Here is a 20,063-nt window from a genome sequence, read left to right as displayed (position 1 = left end):
TTCCCAGCAGATCTTTGGGATTATTCCCAAGGCTGATCCAGGGGCTCTCCCAGTCCATTCCCAGGAGATCTTTGGGATTATTCCCAAAGGCTGATCCAAGGGCTCTCCCTGAACATTCCCAGCAGATCTTTGGGATTATTCCCAAAGGTTGATCCTGGGATTATTCCCAAAGGCTGATCCAGGGGCTCTCCCACTGCATTCCCAGGAAAACCTGGGATTATTCCCAAAGGCTGATCCAGGGGCTCTCCCAGCCCATTCCCAGCAGATCTTTGGGATTATTCCCAAAGGCTGATCCAGGGGCTCTCCCAGCCCATTCCCAGCAGATCTTTGGGATTATTCCCAAAGGCTGATCCTGGGATGATTCCCCAAGGCAGATCCAGGGGCTCTCCCAGTGCTTTCCCAGCAGATCTTTGGGATTATTCCCAAAGGCTGATCCAGGGGCTCTCCCAGTCCATTCCCAGCAGATCTTTGGGATTATTCCCCAAGGCTGATCCCGGGGCACACTCATATTTGGGAATGCTCATTCCCAAGGTGTCCTGTCCGTGTGATTCTCCTGGAATCTCCCCCTGTTCCCCATCCAGGCCTCAGGAGGTTACCTGGACACTGATCCCGAGGTGGGATCTGGGAAAAGGAGGAAAAGTCACCAACTTTGTCCTTTACCTTTTGACCTTCCTCCCCTCGGTCTCCTTTGGTGCCCTGGGGGATAAAGAGAGGATTCCAAGGTCATGGAATTGTCACATCTGAGGAAGAGATTTCCAGGGATTCTCTGCCTGGAATGTGGGGAAAAAAAACCCTGGGAAAAGCCCTAATTCCAAGGAATTCAGTGATGGGATGACAGGGAACATCAAACTCCCCTCTCAGGTTGTTGTCTGGGTGAGTGACATCAATCCCTACTTTCAATTATTGGGTTTTTTTGCATCACATAAAAATGTAATTTTTACATTAATTTTAATATAATCACTTTAAAAGAAATAATTTTATTATTAATTATAATAAAACTCAAAAATTCATTCAGTAATTTAAATTTTCAAACACCAAAATGATTAATTTAAATTAATTTAATTACTTTGATATCATGCATTGTTCTCTATCCTGGGCGTTTCAGCTTTTCCATACGAAATAATTCTGATGAAGATCTTTTTGTCTAATTATTTAATAATTTAAATAAATAATTGTTATATCAGTATTTTTGGTTTGCCACCAATAATCCTGCTGGACAAAGGTTCATCCTCAGTTCTGTAACTCCTTAGAATTATTTATTATTCCTTAATATTATTAATAATTACTTATAATTATTTATAATAATTACTTATAATAATTACTTATAATAATTATTTATAATAATTATTTATAATATTTATAATAATTATCTATAATATTTATAATAATTATTTATAATATTTATAATTATTCACAATGCTTATTATTATTATTATTATTATTATTATTATTATTATTATTATACTCTTATCAATGGGAATATTATCCCATTGATATTCCAGGGCTGGGATTGGATCCAGCCCCACCCAGGCTGCTCTTGGAGGAGATTCCCAATAAATAATAAATAAATAAACTTTGGAGCTGATTCCAGCACTCACCTTCTCTCCAGGTTCTCCCACATCCCCAGGCTGTCCCTGCAAGACAAAATTCCCTTTTCCAGCCACTTCTTTTCTCCCAAGATTCCATCCAAAATTCCCCATGGGATTCTGATTTTCTCCAGAAATTCCATGTCCCACCTCACTGGATCTGCCAACTGCTCCCTATGAATTTCCATTGCCCAAATGAGGTTTTTTGTGGCATTTTTTCCCATCCCTTTCCTGGATTTTCCTTGTCCATCTTGTCTTTTTTGTTCTCTTATCCAGCAGAAAATGAACATTGGGAACTTCCTCCCTTGAATTTTTGGTCTCGTAGAACAAAATAATTCCATAATTTAAGCTGGAAAATTCCCCCCAAAAATCACTAAATCCGACCTTGAAATTTTGTATTTCCTCCTGAGCGTGGCACATGAGTGGAAAAAACTGCTGGAATTTGGGGAAAAAATCCTCAGAAAGGTTTGGGAGAAAAAGTTGGGAATGTGCCAATCCTGGCTTTCATTGGAGCTTTTGTCCCCTCCTCAATTCCCAACTTCTTTTCCCTTTCCAGACCCTCTCAGCACATGGAATTTTGATTTGAAAGGATCAGGCTGGAAAAAGCCCATCCCTACCTTTTCTCCTTTGTCTCCACGGGCTCCAGGAGCTCCCATTTCTCCCTGGAAAACCATCAATCCCAAAAATCCATTATTCCAAGGAATTTTCCCTTCCCTCTTTGCACCAGGTGGGTGCAGCCCTCATTCCTGCTCCAGTTTTTTTTTTTGGCAAATATCCATGGAGGAATCCCTGATTTCCAGCACATTCCCACAATGGATTGGGAATTATCCTGCGCCTTATTGGGAATGCAGAGGGAAAACAAAAAATCCTGGAGCAAAGGCCAAGGATAAGTGACAAATCAAGGGTTTCCCTGTCCCAGGATACTGTGGGTGTTAAAGAATTCCAATAATTCCAGGAATTTGAAGGAGACAGGAGGAATCTCAAACCAATTGAGGATTCCCAAAACACAAATCCCACTTTTGGATCAGCTGTGAAAGATCCCACCCTGGAATTTCTTCTCATCACCAATGAGTAAAACTGTTGATTTCATCTTGAATTTCCTGATTTTTTTTTTTTTTCCTGTCATTCCTCAGTTTTCCAAAGTGAGACAGTTCTGGGAAAATGGATCATTATCCCGGGAACGTGCATTGAAAAGTGGGATAAAAGCACTGACCTTTGGGCCACGGGAGGAGGGATCTGCTGGGACACTTCCCTCCTTCTGTGAGGAAAAAAAGCAATGGGATGGGATGGATCCATGGGATGGGATGGGATTGGATTGATGGGATGGGATGGGGTGGGATCCATGGGATGGGACCCATGGGATGGGATGGGATCCATGGGATAGGATGGGATCCATGGAATCCATGGAATGGGATGGAAATCCATGGAATGGAATAGAATTGGGTCCATGGGATCGGATGGGACCCATGGGATGGGATCCATGGAATCCATGGAATGGGATCCATAGAATCCATGGAATGGGATAGAATTGGGTCCATGGGATGGGATAGGATCCATGGGATGGGATGCATGGGATGGGATGGGATCAATGGGATGGGATCCATGGGATGGGATCCATGGAATCCATAGAATGGGATCCATAGAATCCATGGAATGGGATGGAATTGGGTCCATGGGATGGGATGGGATCCATGGGATGGGATGGGATCCATGGGATGGGATCGATGGGATAGGATCCATGGAATGGGATGGAATTGGGTCCATGGGATGGGATCCATGGGATGGGATAGGATCCAAGAGATGGGATCCATAGGATGGGATGGGATCCATGGAATGGGATAGGATGAGATGAGTGGGATGGGATCTGTGGGATGGGATGGGGTGGGATCCATGGGATGGAATGGGACCCATGGGATGGGATCCATGGGATGGGATGGTATACATAGGATGGTATCCATGGGATCCTTGGGATGGGATTGAGTCCATGAGATGGGATGGGATCCATGGAATGGGATCCATGGGATGGGATGTGATTCATAGGATGGGATGGGATGGTACCCATGGGATCCATGGGATGGGATTCATAAGATCCATGGGATGGGATGGGATCCATAGGATGGGATGGGATGGTACCCATGGGATCCATGGGATGGGATTCATAAGATCCATGGGATGGGATGAGATCTGATCCATAGGATGGGATGGGATGGTACCCATGGGATCCATGGGATGGGAAGAAGGAGCAGCTGCCTCTTCCCAGGAATAAGAGCAGGACAGGAGGAATTCCCTACCTTAATTCTCCTTGGACGATGAGGGCCTGGATACGCCTTGGATTCAAAAAGAGGAGAGGGAAGTGTGAGAGCAGCTGGAAAAGCTTTTCCCTGAGCCGTGGAAAAGACACCTCTGAGGAACGGGATGTGAGGAAGGAAGTGAGGAATCCCAGAGGGAATCTGGGGGTTTCCAGGGATCACCAGGACCCTTTGGAAAGTTCCTGGTTGGATTTGGGGTGGCCTCCAGGCTCCTCATCTGCTCCAGCCTGGATGGGACATCTGGGAGCTGTGCCAGCTCCAAGGAATTCCTGAGCAATTCCTGAGGAATTCCAGGCTTTTGGCAACAGCACTGGTGTCCCATTTTAAACCCTGGAATATCTGGAGAAGGTGTGGATGAGCTCAGCTCATTCCTCCTGGGAATTCTCTGCTTTCAAAGAAATCCATTCATGGGAAAACCATCCCGAATTTTCCATCCTTAACTGCTGGGAATAGGAACTTTTTGCTGTTAAATTTTATAAAAATCAACCTTTTTTTTTTCTCCCCATTTCTGGGATCTTGTGTTAAACATCCCTGGAATGTCCAGGCGTGTCAGGAATGGGTGGGTTTATCTCCACACCCACAGGGAAATCTCTTGGACATTCCAAGGGGATTCCAGTTGTTCTGTTTTTCTCCCAAAACCTGGATTATTTCTTTCCCTCATTTCCCTGGATAAATTCACAGAGAAGAATCTGTTTTTCTGTTAAAAATGGTCCCTGCAGTAGCTGCTTCCTGCTTTATTTATGGATATTAATCCCTAAATCTCCACATTTATCGTGTCTGTGCCCAGGTGGGAAATCAGGGATCCACTTCCATCACTCACCGTGAATCCCAACTGGAATTTCTGAGCTCCGGGAGCACCGGGGGGATGAGCTGGGGATGGAGCATCCAGGGAAGGGGCATTGATTCCTCCAGGATCACGGGGATGGCTTTGGAATGGGATCTTTATGGGGTGTCCATCATGGCCGGGAGATCTCCTGGATCGGTGCCTTGGGATGGCGGAGCCGCTGTCGGAATTCCCGTTTTCCTGTGGGGATGGAAAGCTGATAAATTGACAAGGAATGGTTTAAAACCAACAGAGAAGAAAATTGGGTTGGATGTGAGGAGAGAATTCCTTACCCAGGGAATGGGAAAGCCCAGGGAAAGGTTTTATGGAGAAATCGTGGATTTCCCATCCCATGATCCCATTAAATCCTAGCTATAAAATAATAGTTTTATTATTTATTAAAGTAATATTTTTCCACCCAATATAATTATATATATAAATAAAAATCAAACATATATATTTATATATTTATATATACATATATATTAATATAGATATATTTAATATATTCCATGATTCCATGAAATCCTAACTATAAAATAATAGTTACATATAAAACTATTATATATATATAAAACTATATATATAACACGATATAATAACTATATATTAATATAAATATTTTATATATTCCAGGAATATATTCCATGATTCCATGAAATCCTAACTATAAAATAATAGTTATATATAAAACTATTTTATATATATATAACTATATATATAACACTATATAATAACTATATATTTATATATATATTATATATATTCTATGTATATATTCCATGATTCAATGAAAACCTAATTATAAAATAATAGTTACATAAATAACTATTTATATATATATATAACTATATATAAAACACTATATAATAACTACATATTAATATATATAATATATTCCATGAATATATTCCATGATTCATGAAATCCTAACTATAAAATAATAGTTATATATAAAATTATTATATATATATAAAACTATATATAACACTATATAAAAACTATATATTAATATATATATTATACATATTCCATGAATATATTTCATTATTCCATGAAATTTGAACTATAAAATAATAGTTATATATAAAACTATTTTATATATATATAACCATACATACATAACTATATAATAACTATATATTATTATATATATTATATATATTCCATGAATATATTTCATGATTCCATGAAATTTGAACTATAAAATAATAGTTACATATGTATAACTATTATATATAAAAAACTCTATCTATATAGTAATACATATCTACACAGATTAATTAATTATTATGACTATATTATATACTATATATATTGTATATATGTATATATTATTACTATATACAATATTATATTACTAATATATATCTATACAGATCAATATAATTATAACATTAATACCAATATTAATATATTAATTATTATCAATAATAACAAATTATTGTAATATTAATAATTTAGATAATATTAATACAAATAAACCAAAATTATCTTTTCCAACCATAAGAATTCCATGATTCCATTTCTCAATTTATCACCAGGCCACAAATCCACGGCCAATTCAAAGGAATAAAACCCCACCTAAAACTCAAAATCCTTTCCCACTCAGCCATTCCCGGGCAACTCCATTTTTATTGCAGCTGGAGCATCCAATTGGAATAAACTATAAAATAATACCAATTAACCATATGTTAATCAACCCCTCGGTGATAATTTGGAATATTTAAGGCAAAGTAAAGCAAATAATTCCTGACTCGGCTCCTAAATTGCTCCTGCTTTTCCATAGCAGCAATAGGGAAATGACCCATTGGAAAAATGAGAATATTCCTATCGAGAATATTCCCAGCAATTATTTCCTGAGCCAAATATTTGGGAGGATGTTTGGATCTGAAAGCAAAAATTGGATTTATTTGCCGTAAAAGTCCTGAGGAGTACAAGAAATAAAATGAAAAATCAGGATGTGGTGGATTTATTTAGGGATATTCCCTTTTTTTTTTCTTTTTAGGAACAAAGATCTGGATTTACTTCCATTAATTTCATGGATTTTTGGATGTTTTAAGCAGCAAAAATAAATCCTATTCCAGGGAATGTTTGAGAGAGCAGCTCAGTGAGGTTTTCAGGGATGATCATCCTGTTTTCCTGGATTTTAACAAACCACGGGATAATTCCACCCCACGGATAATAAACCCAACAAATTTCTGGCTCACAAAGAGGAAAAAAACTCTAATTTTGAGACAATTAAAACTGGAATTCTTTACTGGAAGAGGATGAGGGAAAAAAAGGGATAAAAGAGGGATGAAGGATATGGTGGCATGGGGAAAACCCATCCAGGGTGGGTTTTTTGGGATAAAAGAGGGAAAATCTCTCAGAAATGGAATCATAGGATGGCACCACATGGATTTTCCCATCCCAGAGGGGTTTTTTTTGGGATAAAAGAGGGAAAATCTCTCAGAAATGGAATCATAGGATGGCACCACATGGATTTTCCCATCCCTCCTTCCCAGGGTGGGTTTTTTGGGAAAAGAAATAGGGAAAATCTCCCAGAAATGGAACCATGGAATGGCACCACATGGATTTTCCCATCCCTCCTTCCCAGGGTGGGTTTTTTGGGATAAAAGAGGAAAAACATCCTAGAAATGGAATCATGGAATGGCACCACATGGATTTTCCCATCCCAGGGCGGGTTTTTGGGGTTTTTTTTGGGATAAAGGAGGGAAGATCTCCCAGAAATGGCACCATGGAACGGCACCAGATGGATTTTCCCATCCTTCCTTCCCAGGGTGGGTTTTTTGGGAAAAGAAATAGGGAAAATCTCCCAGAAATGGAACCATGGGATGGCACCACATGGATTTTACCATCCCAGAGTGGTTTTTTTTGGGATAAAAGAGGAAAAACATCCCAGAAATGGAATCATGGAATGGCACCACATGGATTTTCCCATCCCTCCTTCCCAGGGTGGTTTTCTGGGATAAAAGAGGGAAAAATCTCCAGGAAATGGCATCATGGAATAGCACGACATGGATTTTCCCTTCCCAGGGTGGGTTTTTTGGGATAAAAGAGGGAAAATCTCCTAGAAATTGAATCATGGAATGGCACCACATGGATTTTCCCATCCCAGGGTGGGTTTTTTTGGGATAAAAGAGGAAAAACATCCCAGAAATGGCACCATGGAATAGCACGACATGGATTTTCCCTTCCTAAGGTCGGTTTTTTGGGATAAAAGAGGAAAAACATCCCAGAAATGGCACCATGGGATGGCACCACACGGATTTTCCCATCTCTCTTTCCCAGGATGTTTTTTCTTTGGGATAAAGGTGGGAAAATCTCCTAGAATTTTTCCATCCCTCCTTCCCAGGGTGGCTTTTTTGGGATAAAAGAGGGAAAATCTCCTAGAAATTGAATCATGGAATGGCACCACATGGATTTTCCCATCCCAGGGTGGGTTTTTTTGGGATAAAAGAGGAAAAATCTCCCAGAAATGGAACCATTGGATGGCACCACATGGATTTTCCCATCCCAGGGTGGGTTTTTTTGGGATAAAAGAGGAAAAACATCCCAGAAATGGCACCATGGGGTGGCACCACATGGATTTTCCCATCCCAGAGTGTTTTTTTTTTCTGGGATAAAAGAGGAAAAACATCCCAGAAATGGCACCATGGAATAGCACGACATGGATTTTCCCTTCCTAAGGTCGGTTTTTTGGGATAAAAGAGGAAAAACATCCCAGAAATGGCACCATGGGATGGCACCACATGGATTTTCCCTTCCCAGAGTGGGTTTTTTTGGGATAAAGGTGGGAAAATCTCCCAGAAATGGCACCATGGAATAGCACGACATGGATTTTCCCTTCCTAAGGTCGGTTTTTTGGGATAAAAGAGGAAAAACATCCCAGAAATGGCACCATGGAATGGCACCACATGGATTTTCCCATCTCTCCTTCCCAGGGCAGTTTTTTTGGGATAAAGGAGGGAAAATCTCCAGGAAATGGCATCATGGAATGGCACCACATGGATTTTCCCTTCCCAGCGGGTTTTTTTGGGGGGATAAAAGAAGGAAAATCTCCCAGAAATGGCACCATGAGAGCCACTACATGGATTTTCCCATCCTTCCTTCCCAGGGTGGGTTTTTTGGGATAAAAGAGGAAAAACATCCCAGAAATGGCACCATGGGGTGGCACCACATGGATTTTCCCATCCCAGGGCGGGTTTTTGGGGGTTTTTTTGGGATAAAGGAGGGAAGATCTCCCAGAAATGGCACCATGGAACGGCACCAGATGGATTTTTCCCATCCTTCCTTCCCAGGGCAGATTTTTTGGGATAAAAGAGGAAAAACCTCCCAGAAATGGCACCATGGGATGACACTACATGGATATTTCCTTCCCAGGGTGTTTTTTTGGGATAAAAGAGGGAAAAACCTCCAGGAAATGGCACCATGGGATGGCACCACATGGATTTTCCCATCCCAGGGTGGGTTTTTTGGGATAAAAGAGGAAAAACATCCCAGAAATGGCACCATGGGGTGGCACCACATGGATTTTCCCATCCCTCCTTCCCAGGGTGGGTTTTTTGGGATAAAAGAGGAAAAACATCCTAGAAATGGAATCATGGAATGGCACCACATGGATTTTCCCATCCCAGGGCGGGTTTTTGGGGTTTTTTTTTGGGATAAAGGAGGGAAGATCTCCCAGAAATGGCACCATGGAACGGCACCAGATGGATTTTCCCATCCTTCCTTCCCAGGGTGGGTTTTTTGGGAAAAGAAATAGGGAAAATCTCCCAGAAATGGCACCATGGGATGGTACCACATGGATTTTACCATCCCAGAGTGGGTTTTTTTTGGGATAAAAGAGGAAAAACATCCCAGAAATGAAATCATGGAATGGCACCACATGGATTTTCCCATCCCTCCTTCCTGGGGTGGGATTTTTGGGAAAAAAAGAGGAAAAACCTCCCAGAAATGGCACCATGGGATGGCACCACATGGATTTTCCCATCCCAGAGTGGGTTTTTTTGGGATAAAAGAGGAAAAACATCCCAGAAATGGCACCATGGGATGGCACCACACGGATTTTCCCATCCCTCTTTCCCAGGATGTTTTTTCTTTGGGATAAAGGTGGGAAAATCTCCCAGAATTTTTCCATCCCTCCTTCCCAGGGTGGCTTTTTTGGGATAAAAGAGGGAAAATCTCCTAGAAATTGAATCATGGAATGGCACCACATGGATTTTCCCATCCCAGAGGGGGTTTTTTGGGATAAAAGAGGGAAAATCTCCAGAAATGGAACCATGGGATGGCACCACATGGATTTTCCCATCCCTTCTTCCCAGGGTGGGTTTTTTGGGATAAAAGAGGAAAAACATCCTAGAAATGGAATCATGGAATGGCACCACATGGATTTTCCCATCCCAGGGCGGGTTTTTGGGGTTTTTTTTTGGGATAAAGGAGGGAAGATCTCCCAGAAATGGCACCATGGAACGGCACCAGATGGATTTTCCCATCCTTCCTTCCCAGGGTGGGTTTTTTGGGAAAAGAAATAGGGAAAATCTCCCAGAAATGGAACCATGGGATGGCACCACATGGATTTTACCATCCCAGAGTGGTTTTTTTTGGGATAAAAGAGAAAAAACATCCCAGAAATGGAATCATGGAATGGCACCACATGGATTTTACCATCCCTCCTTCCCAGGGTGGTTTTCTGGGATAAAAGAGGGAAAAATCCCCAGGAAATGGCATCATGGAATAGCACGACATGGATTTTACCATCCCAGAGTGGGTTTTTTTGGGATAAAAGAGGAAAAACCTCCCAGAAATGGCACCATGGGATGCCACTACATGGATATTTCCTTCCCAGAGTGTTTTTTTGGGATAAAAGAGGGAAAAATCTCCAGGAAATGGCACCATGGGATGGGACCACATGGATTTTTCCATCCCTCTTTCCCAAGGTGGGTTTTTTGGGATAAAGGAGGGAAATTCTCCCAGAAATGGCACCATGAGATGGCACCACATGGATTTCCCCACCCCTCCTTCCCAGGAACTGCTCATTTCCTTGGGAATGGCTCTAAAATACTCCACAGATCCTCGTGGAGGCAATTCCCGGGATTCCAGAGGTTGCCAAGACCTGGCTGAGGTTTGGAAATGTTCCCTGGGATCCCATTTACTGGGAAATTGTTTGGAGTAATGAAGCTCCAATCATTCTGTAATTCCTCTGTGATTTTAGCAGTTTCCTGCTCCAGGAATGAGGCACTTCCAAGAAAAATTGGGAGGCTGCTGTTTTTTCAAGGAATGATTTGTTCTTGGCAGGGAAAAAAAAATTAAAAAAAAAAAAAAAACGGAAGGAAAAGAGGGGAAGGGAGAAAAGGAGGGAAGAGAAAAATGTAAATAAAAGGGAGAGGGAAAAACAAAATATTCCTGCAAAAAAGGAAAGGGAAAAATAGGAAAAAAAAGTCAGGATTTCAGGGAGAAAAATGAAGCAATTGTGGGTTTATCCATATGGAGATGAGGGAGATTTATCCAAATTAACTCTGGAAAGGAATAATTTTAAATCCAGGGATGGAGGAGGAGGAATTTTTTTGGGATGGTCCCATAACCTCAAATCAGTGGCTCATCCATGGATGAGGATCCAGCCCTGCTCTGGGCTCTTTTCCCACTTTTCCCAGAGTTTTCCTTGGCTTCCAATTAACTCCTGCCAGGAATTTCTCCTCAGGGATGGAGCTCCTGGGCTGTTCCAGGCTCCACCAACCTTGGAACAGGAAATTTGTGATTCCTGCTGCTGCTTCTGGGAAAACAAGCAGGAAAAACCATCAGGAAAACTGACTCCATCCCTCCCTGGCATCTCTGGGATGTGGGAGCTGCTCTTTGGAATCTCCTGTTCCCTTCTCATGAGGATAAAGTGGATTTTATTCCAAATGTGAGCGAGGAAAACACCCTTGGGATGCAGATCCCATCCTGCTGAGGGAGTTTGGAGCATCCCAGAATTTTTCTGGGGGCTTTTCTATGTTTATAAAGCTCCTGATAAAACAGGGATCATTGGAGGAGCTGCTGGAGCAAATCCAGAGGAATCCAGGGAGCTGCTCCAGGGCTGGAGGAAGGATTGGAGCCCCCTGGGATCATGGAATTGTCCCTGGAATGAGCTCTGAGGTCCCTTCCCACCCAAACTGCTCCTGGGATTCTGGGATTTGGGACACTCAGAATCCATCCCGAGGGGTTTGGATGGGAAATGGGGAGAGAAAAGAGAGGGAAAGGGAAGGGAGACCCTTCATGGATTCCTGAGATTCCAAGTGAAGCCCCTCAGTGCATTGATTTCTTGGAGAGGAGATGGATCCAATGTCAGGCTGGGAGAGCTGGGAATTGCCAGCCTGGAGAAGGGAAGGATCCAGGGAGAGCTTCCAGAACATTCCAGGGCCTAAAGGGGCTCCAGGAGAGCTGGAATTTGGAAAAGGAATGGAGGGACAGGACACAGGGAATGGCTTCCCACTGCCACAGGGCAGGGCTGGATGGGAGATTGGGAATTGGGAATTCCTGTCTGGGCTGGAATTGCCAGAGAATCCCTGGAATGTCCAAGGAAGGATTGGAGCCCCCTGGGATGGTGGAAGATTCCCTGCCCATATCAGGGGGATGGAATGGGATGATCCTTAAAATCCCAAACCACTCCCAACCAAACCATTCCACGATTCTAAAAACCACAGAGAGATTCAGGCTCCATCCTCTGTGTTTCTCCAGCTCAGCCATTCCCAGGAGAGGGAATTGCTGCCTCCAGGAGGGAAAGCAGAGCCCGTGGATGCTCCTGGCACATCCCGGAGTCTCCAGAGCCGCAATTTCCACTCCAGGATTTTTCCTTTGAGCCGGGAGCCCTCTCGTGGCTGCTGAGCTCCAGGATTAACCCTGGAATTCATTTCCCCATCCAAGGCAGGGATAAATGGATGGGAGCAGAAGGAAGAGTTGGGCAAACTCAGGGATAAATTTCCTGGAGCAGCATCTCCCCACTTCCACTTATTCCCATTTTGCCATCCTTAAAAATATCCTTGCTGGTTTCCCAAGGAAATATCCAAGGGATTTTTTTTTTTTTTTTTTTTTCACTTCTGTTGCTGTCCCACTTCTGGGTATTTCCAAGAATTCCACAGGGATATAACAATGTCCAAACTGGACATGGAGCAGGATTTTGGAAGGGAATCCCTGCTCAGGAGGGCAGGAAAGCAGACGGAATTTAGGGATCAGAAAAAATCCCAAAATTCCTGCCTAAACCCTAAATTCCTCCTCTTGAAACAACTCAGATGCTCCAGAGCACAGCAGGAATATCCTGAGATCATATCCATGAATTTCCACGTCCATGGAAAGCAGGAAGGAAAAGGAAACTTCTTGTAGGATTATTTTAAATTCCCCATTTGGAGTCTGCGTTATCCCTATTTGAAAAATCTTGGGAATCATCAACTCTTCACTCAGCTGGAATAACACAAGGATGGTGTGGCCAGGTGGGATCAGACAAAATGGGATTATCCTGGTTTCCCCCCCCTCTAAAAAAATTGTGGAATTAACCAACAAAATATTCCAAAAGGGATTTTTTGTCACTCCCATCAGCTTCCTGACCATTCCAGCAGCTCTGGTGTTTTTCAGGGATAATGGAGAAGCCACCCCAGGATTAAGATTTGCATCCCAGTCCATCACTGGGATGGATTGGGATGAAATCCTTGGAAAAACGTACCTGGCTGGTGTCCTGCTGGTGTTCCAGCCTCTCCTCCAAGGGCTGGAGGAAATCCAGGGAATGGTTTTCCTGCAGATCTCCTGGATGTGGTGGGGTCACAGCCAAGCTCTGCAGAGAGGGATGGATAGATGCTGACTAAATGCCATTAATTACTGGGAAAAAAATGGGAAAAAACTGAGAAAAACTGGGAAAAAAAGGACAGCAGGACCCTTTCCCAAGCCCTGACACTGATCCATGCAGAAATCCTTATCCTTTCTCTAATTTCTTTTTCCATTGCAATAAAATAGAGGCACAAGTCAAAATTCCAGGTTGTGTTCTGACTCTGTCAACGCTTTTTAATTGTTTTTGCACTTTTAGTTTAATTTTCCCAGAAAAATACTGTTATTCCTATTCCCATATCTTGGCCTGAGAGCCCCTGAATTTCAAAATTATGTATATTGGAGGGAGGGGATTTATATTTTCCATTTTTCAGGGAGGCTCCTGCCTTTTTCCTCTTTCCAAACCAAGAGAGACACAGCCAGGTGTTCTCTGGACACCTCCAGGGATGGGAATTCCAAACCTCCCTGGGCACTTCCAAGGCCTGAGCACCCTTTCCATGGAGAAATTCCTGCTGATGTCCACCCTGAGCCTCCCCTGGTCATTCCCTCTCCTCCTGTCCCTGTTCTCTGGGATTAAATCCCAAATCCCCCCCGGCTGTCCCCTCCTGTCAGGGACTTGTGCAGAGCCACAAAATCCCCCCTGAGCCTCCTTTTCTCCAGGCTCAGCCCCTTCCCAGCTCCCTCAGCCTCTCCTGGGGCTCCAGACCCTTCCCAGCTCCCTCAGCCCCTCCTGGGGCTCCAGACCCTTCCCCAGCTCCCTCAGCCCCTCCTGGGGCTCCAGACCCTTCCCCAGCTCCCTCAGCCTCTCCTGGGGCTCCAGACCCTTCCCCAGCTCCCTCAGCCTCTCCTGGGGCTCCAGACCCTTCCCCAGCTCCCTCAGCCCCTCCTGGGGCTCCAGACCCTTCCCCAGCTCCCTCAGCCCCTCCTGGGGCTCCAGACCCTTCCCAGCTCCCTCAGCCCCTCCTGGGGCTCCAGACCCTTCCCCAGCTCCCTCAGCCCCTCCTGGGGCTCCAGACCCTTCCCCAGCTCCATTCCCTCCCCTCGACATGCTCCATGTCCTTCCTGATTGGAAAAACCCAGAACTGGACACAATAAACCCCCCAATTTCATCTTTCCTGCTGTTTATGTTCACCTCAGGGAATCCTCCAGGCAGAGACACCTCCAGAGGCTCCAGCTCCAGGCTCTGTCCTTCTCCTGTCACCTCGGTGGTGGCCGGGACAGGGCGGGAAGTGTCGGACACCAGCGGATCCTGCAACACCAAAACAAGGGATTGGGGTGACAGTGACAGTCCTGAGATCCCAGGACCACACTCGTGAGGAGCTGGATCCTGGTGGCTTCATTCCAAACTTTCCCAAATATCCAGCACACTCTGTCCCACTCGGTGACATTTCTGAGCCAGGATGGGGCAGCAATTCCTTGGTGGCCACATCCAAACTTCCCTTCCAAGGAATCCTCCTCCCTCCCTGGCGTCCCTTTTGCTGTCATGACCCCTTTTGGTGTTTCCACCACTCCAAAAGCTCCCTGAGAGCACAAGGACACTTTGGGGGCTTTGGGAATGGCTTCTGTGGACAACAAAGCTTGACTGATCCCTTCATTCCCATTAAAAATAACAAATTATTTGTATCGCTTTATCCAAAAGATCCCACACCCTGGAATGGCTTCTATGGACAACAAAGCTTGACTGATCTCTTCATTCCCACTAAAAAAATGAATGTTTTGTATTCCTTTATCCCAAAGACCCCAGAATGGCTTCTGTGGACAACAAAGCTTGACTGATCCCTTCATTCCCACTAAAAATAATGAATGTTTTGTATCCCTTTATCCCAAAGATCTCAAAGATCCTGGTGCCAGCCATAGCCATGAGGAGCTGGATCCTGGTGCCTTCATTCCAACTTTTCCCAAATATCCAGCACACTCTGTCCCACTCGGTGACATTTCTGAGCCAGGATGGGGCAGCAATTCCTTGATGGCCACATCCAAACTTCCCTTCCAAGGAATCCTCCTCCCTCCCTGGCGTCCCTTTTGCTGTCATGACCCCTTTTGGTGTTTCCACCACTCCAAAAGCTCCCTGAGAGCACAAGGACACTTTGGGGGCTTTGGGAATGGCTTCTGTGGACAACAAAGCTTGACTGATCCCTTCATTCCCATTAAAAATAACAAATTATTTGTATCGCTTTATCCAAAAGATCCCACACCCTGGAATGGCTTCTATGGACAAAAAGCTTGACTGATCTCTTCATTCCCACTAAAAAAATGAATGTTTTGTATTCCTTTATCCCAAAGACCCCAGAATGGCTTCTGTGGACAACAAAGCTTGACTGATCCCTTCATTCCCACTAAAAATAATGAATGTTTTGTATCCCTTTATCCCAAAGATCTCAAAGATCCTGGTGCCAGCCATAGCCATGAGGAGCTGGATCCTGGTGCCTTCATTCCAAACTTTCCCAAATATCCAGCACACTCTGTCCCACTCGGTGACATTTCTGAGCCAGGATGGGGCAGCAATTCCTTGGTGGCCACATCCAAACTTCCCTTCCAAAGAAATCCTCCTCCCTCCCTGGGGTCCCTTTTGCTGTCATGACCCCTTTTGGTGTTTCCACCACTCCAAAAGCTCCCTGAGAGCACAAGGACACTTTGGGGGCTTTGGGAATGGCTTCTATGGACAACAAAGCTTCATTCCCATTAAAAATAATGGATGGTTTGTATCCCTTTATCCCAAAGGTCCCAGATCCCAGAACGGCTTCTATGGAGAACAAACCTCGACTGATTCCCTGATCCTTCATTTCCACTAAAAAAATTAATGGTTTGTATTCCTTTATCCCAAAGATCTCAGATCCCAGAATGGCTCCTATGGAGAACAAAGCTTGACTGATCCCTTCACTCTCACTAAAAAAATTAATGATTTGTATCTCCTTACTCCAAAGATCCCAGAATGGCTTCTATGGACAACAAAGCTTGACTGATCCCTTCATTCCCACAAAAAAAAAAAAAAAAAAGAGTGTGGTTTTTATCCCTTTATCCCAAAGATCCCAGATCCCGGTGCCAGCCATCCCCTCTCCCACCTCCTTTGGTGTCTCACTCCCACCTCCCTCATTCCCTGGAGGTTGTGTCCCCCCCTGGCAGGTGACTCTACTCACGGTGACAGGCACAGCTGCCTGGAAGTTTTCCCTGGAAGTTTTGGTGGTGCTGGAGCCACCCCGGTGCCCCAGGAGCCCGTCCAGCCCATCCCGCAGGATCGCATTGGAGAGATCCCTGAGCAGCGCCAGCTGGAACCAGGGCACACCAGTGAGGAGCCCAGTGCCACCCCCCTGTCCCAGCAGGTGACAATCCCAGAGCAGCCACCCCAAAACAAGGAATGATGGATTCACAGGGGCTCTCACAGGGCAGGGACAGCCCAGTGGGGCAGCCCAGTGCCACCCTGCTGTCCCCAGCAGGTGACAATCCCAGAGCAGACACCCCAAAACAGGGAATGATGGATTCCCAGGGGTGCTCACAGGGCAGGGACAGTCCAGTGAGGAGCCCAGTGTCACCCCTCTGTCCCCAACAGGTGACAATCCCAAAGCAGCCACCCCAAAACAAGGAATGATGGATTCCCAGGGCAGGGACAGCCCAGTGGGGCAGCCCAGTGACATCCCTCTGTCCCCAACAGGTGACAACCCCAGAGCAGCCACCCCAAAACAAGGAATGATGGATTCCCATGGACAGGGACAGCCCAGTGACATCCCTCTGTCCCCAACAGGTGACAATCCCAGAGCAGCCACCCCAAAATAAGGAATGACGGATTCCCAGGACAGGGACAGCCCAGTGGGGCAGCCCAGTGACATCCCTCTGTCCCCTGCCAGGTGACAATCCCAGAGCAGCCACCCCAAAACAGGGAATGATGGATTCCCAGGGCAGGGACAGCCCAGTGACATCCCTCTGTCCCCAACAGGGGACAATCCCAGAGTAGACATCCCAAAACAAGGAATGATGGATTCCCATGGACAGTGACAGCCCAGTGGGGCAGCCCAGTGCCACCCTGTTGTCCCTAAACAGGTGACAATCCCAGAGCAGCCACCCCAAAACAGGGAATGACGGATTCCCAGGGGTGCTCACAGGGCAGGGACAGTCCAGTGAGGAGCCCAGTGTCACCCCTCTGTCCCCAACAGGTGACAATCCCAAAGCAGCCACCCCAAAACAAGGAATGATGGATTCCCAGGGCAGGGACAGCCCGGTGACATCCCTCTGTCCCCAACAGGTGACAATCCCAAAGTAACCACCCCAAAACAAGGAATGATGGATTCCCATGGACAGGGACAGCCCAGTGACATCCCTCTGTCCCCAACAGGTGACAATCCCAAAGCAGCCACCCCAAAACAAGGAATGACAGATTCCCAGGGCAGGGACAACCAAGGGATGGTTTAAATTCAAGTTTGGGATCAAGATGCTGATCTCATAGAGCTTTTCTGGGGTCTCTCCTCATCCTAAATAAAACTCCCACACTTGTGGCTTTTCAGGACTTCAAGGGGATTTTAAAAAAGAGGAAGAGTGCCTTTTTTCTGTGGGAATAGGGGGATATGACAAGAGGGAGGAGTTTTAAACTGAACGAGGATTTAGGATGGGTATTGGGAAGGAATTTTTGCCTGGGAGGGTGGGGAGGGATTGAAATGGAATTCTCAGATAAGCTGTGACTGCCCCATCCCTGGTAGTGCCCAAGGCCAGGTTGGATGGGGTTTGGAGCAACTTGGGATGGTGGAAGGTGTTGAGGTTGGAATTAAAGAGGGTTTAAGACCCAAGTGTCACTGTCACAAGGGCCTAAAAGCCACCAACACCCCATAAAATGGCAGGAAAAAACCAAAATATCTCTCCCAGAAACACTAAAATATAACCTGGAAAAGGAAATGGAATGAACCTTCCTGGGGTTGCTGTGGGAGCAAATGTCACCTCCAGGATTCCAGAGGGAGGAGATGGAAAAGCCAAATTACAACCCCTGGTCAGGAGGAAGGACAAAGGATCCCCTACCTTGATCCCGTACGCTTCAAAAAGCCTCTCCAGGTCCTGCAAGGGGAAAGAAAGGTCCCAACTTCTCCCCCTCTGCTCTCCAGGAGGTTTCTCCTGGGGGTGGCTGATGGCCAAGGGGACACACATTGGGTCCCCTCTGCCATCCCAACCCAGACAGAGAGGGGGGCACTCCCAACATTTATAAGGTCTTTAATTTTGATTTATTTACCTTCATTTCCAGCGCTTTTCCTGGTGGGCCAGGTTCTCCCTTGGAATAAAGTGGTTCAGATCATTAATTCTGTAATTTCCATGAGGAGAAAGAAGAGGAAGGGGAGTAATCCCATATCTGGCCCTTCATCTGCCACCAGCCCATTCCCTAATCCCAAATAAATCCCATTTAGGGTTTGAATCCCACCCTGCTCCATGGGCTCCTTCCACTGGACAAAGGCACAACTGGATTTTGTAGGGAAAGCCTGGCCCGTGAGCAGCATCCAAGTGAGGTTTGGGCCAGAGCTTTGCTCCATCTCCTTCTCCAAAAACGTGTGGAAAAAGGAAGATTTTTTGGGGTCCCTCAGTGCCATCAGTGCAGAGGACACTGAGGAAGACGATGGCTGAGCTGTCCCTATGGCTGGTGGTCCCCTCTGGAGGTGACCCCACACGTGTCTGGGGTCCAATATCTCCATCAGGATGGGCTCCCACAGTCATGGAATTCCATCTCCAGGTGAGAAATCTTGGATTGTGCACAGATGAAATCATGGATGAGGTGCAGGGAGGGTTGTGGAAAAGGAAAGATTTTTGGTGTCCCTCAGTGCCATCAGTGCAGAGGACACTGAGGAAGACAGTGGCTGAGCTGTCCCTATGGCTGGTGGTCCCTTCTGGAGGTGACCCCACATGTGTCTGGGGTCCAACATCTCCAGCGGGATGGGCTCCCACAGTGATGGAATTCCATCTCCAGGTGAGAAATCTTGGATTGTGCACAGATGAAATCATGGATGAGCTGCAGGGAGGGTTGTGGAAAAGGAAGTCCCTCAGTGCCATCAGTGCAGAGGACACTGAGGAAGACGATGGCTGAGCTGTCCCTGTGGCTGGTGGTCCCCTCTGGAGGTGACCCCACACGTGTCTGGGGTCCAATATCTCCATCAGGATGGGCTCCCACAGTGATGGAATTCCATCTCCAGGTGAGAAATCTTGGATTGTGCACAGATGAAATCATGGATGAGCTGCAGGGAGGGTTGTGGAAAAGGAAAGATTTTTGGGGTCCCTCAGTGCCAGCAGTGCAGAGGACACTGAGGAGGACAATGGCCAAGCCGTCCCCACGGCTGGTGGTCCCTTCTGGAGGTGACCCCACACGTGTCTGGGGTCCAACATCTCCGGCGGGATGGGCTCCCACAGAAGGTTACGCTGATGGAATTCCATTTCTGGGTGAGAGATCTCGGATGGTGCACAGATGAAATCGTGGATGGGCTGCAGGGGGGTTGTGGAAAGATTTTTGAGGTCCCTCAGTGCCATCAGTGCCATCAGTGCAGAGGCCACCAAGGAGGACAATGGCCAAGGTGTCCCTGTGGCTGG

General features: G+C 45.6%; 1 protein-coding gene across 1 annotated transcript in view; it reads right to left on the bottom strand.

Annotated features, from left to right (window-relative positions):
- LOC310909073 (uncharacterized protein) overlaps positions 1-20,063 on the bottom strand; it is a gene marked incomplete at both ends in the record, with an annotated part of 115,572 nt that overhangs the window by 46,827 nt on the left and 48,682 nt on the right. The window contains 7 exons of the mRNA XM_083860636.1: positions 661-696; positions 1,599-1,634; positions 2,204-2,248; positions 14,647-14,763; positions 16,652-16,780; positions 18,516-18,551; positions 18,724-18,762. Of these exons, the coding sequence (XP_083716762.1) occupies positions 661-696; positions 1,599-1,634; positions 2,204-2,248; positions 14,647-14,763; positions 16,652-16,780; positions 18,516-18,551; positions 18,724-18,762 (438 nt within the window). The remainder of the gene's footprint in view (positions 1-660; positions 697-1,598; positions 1,635-2,203; positions 2,249-14,646; positions 14,764-16,651; positions 16,781-18,515; positions 18,552-18,723; positions 18,763-20,063) is intronic.

This window comes from Zosterops lateralis (assembly GCF_965231275.1).
Source record: "Zosterops lateralis genome assembly, chromosome: 4".
Taxonomy (NCBI): domain Eukaryota; kingdom Metazoa; phylum Chordata; class Aves; order Passeriformes; family Zosteropidae; genus Zosterops; species Zosterops lateralis.
This window is presented reverse-complemented; position numbering and strand designations above follow the sequence as displayed.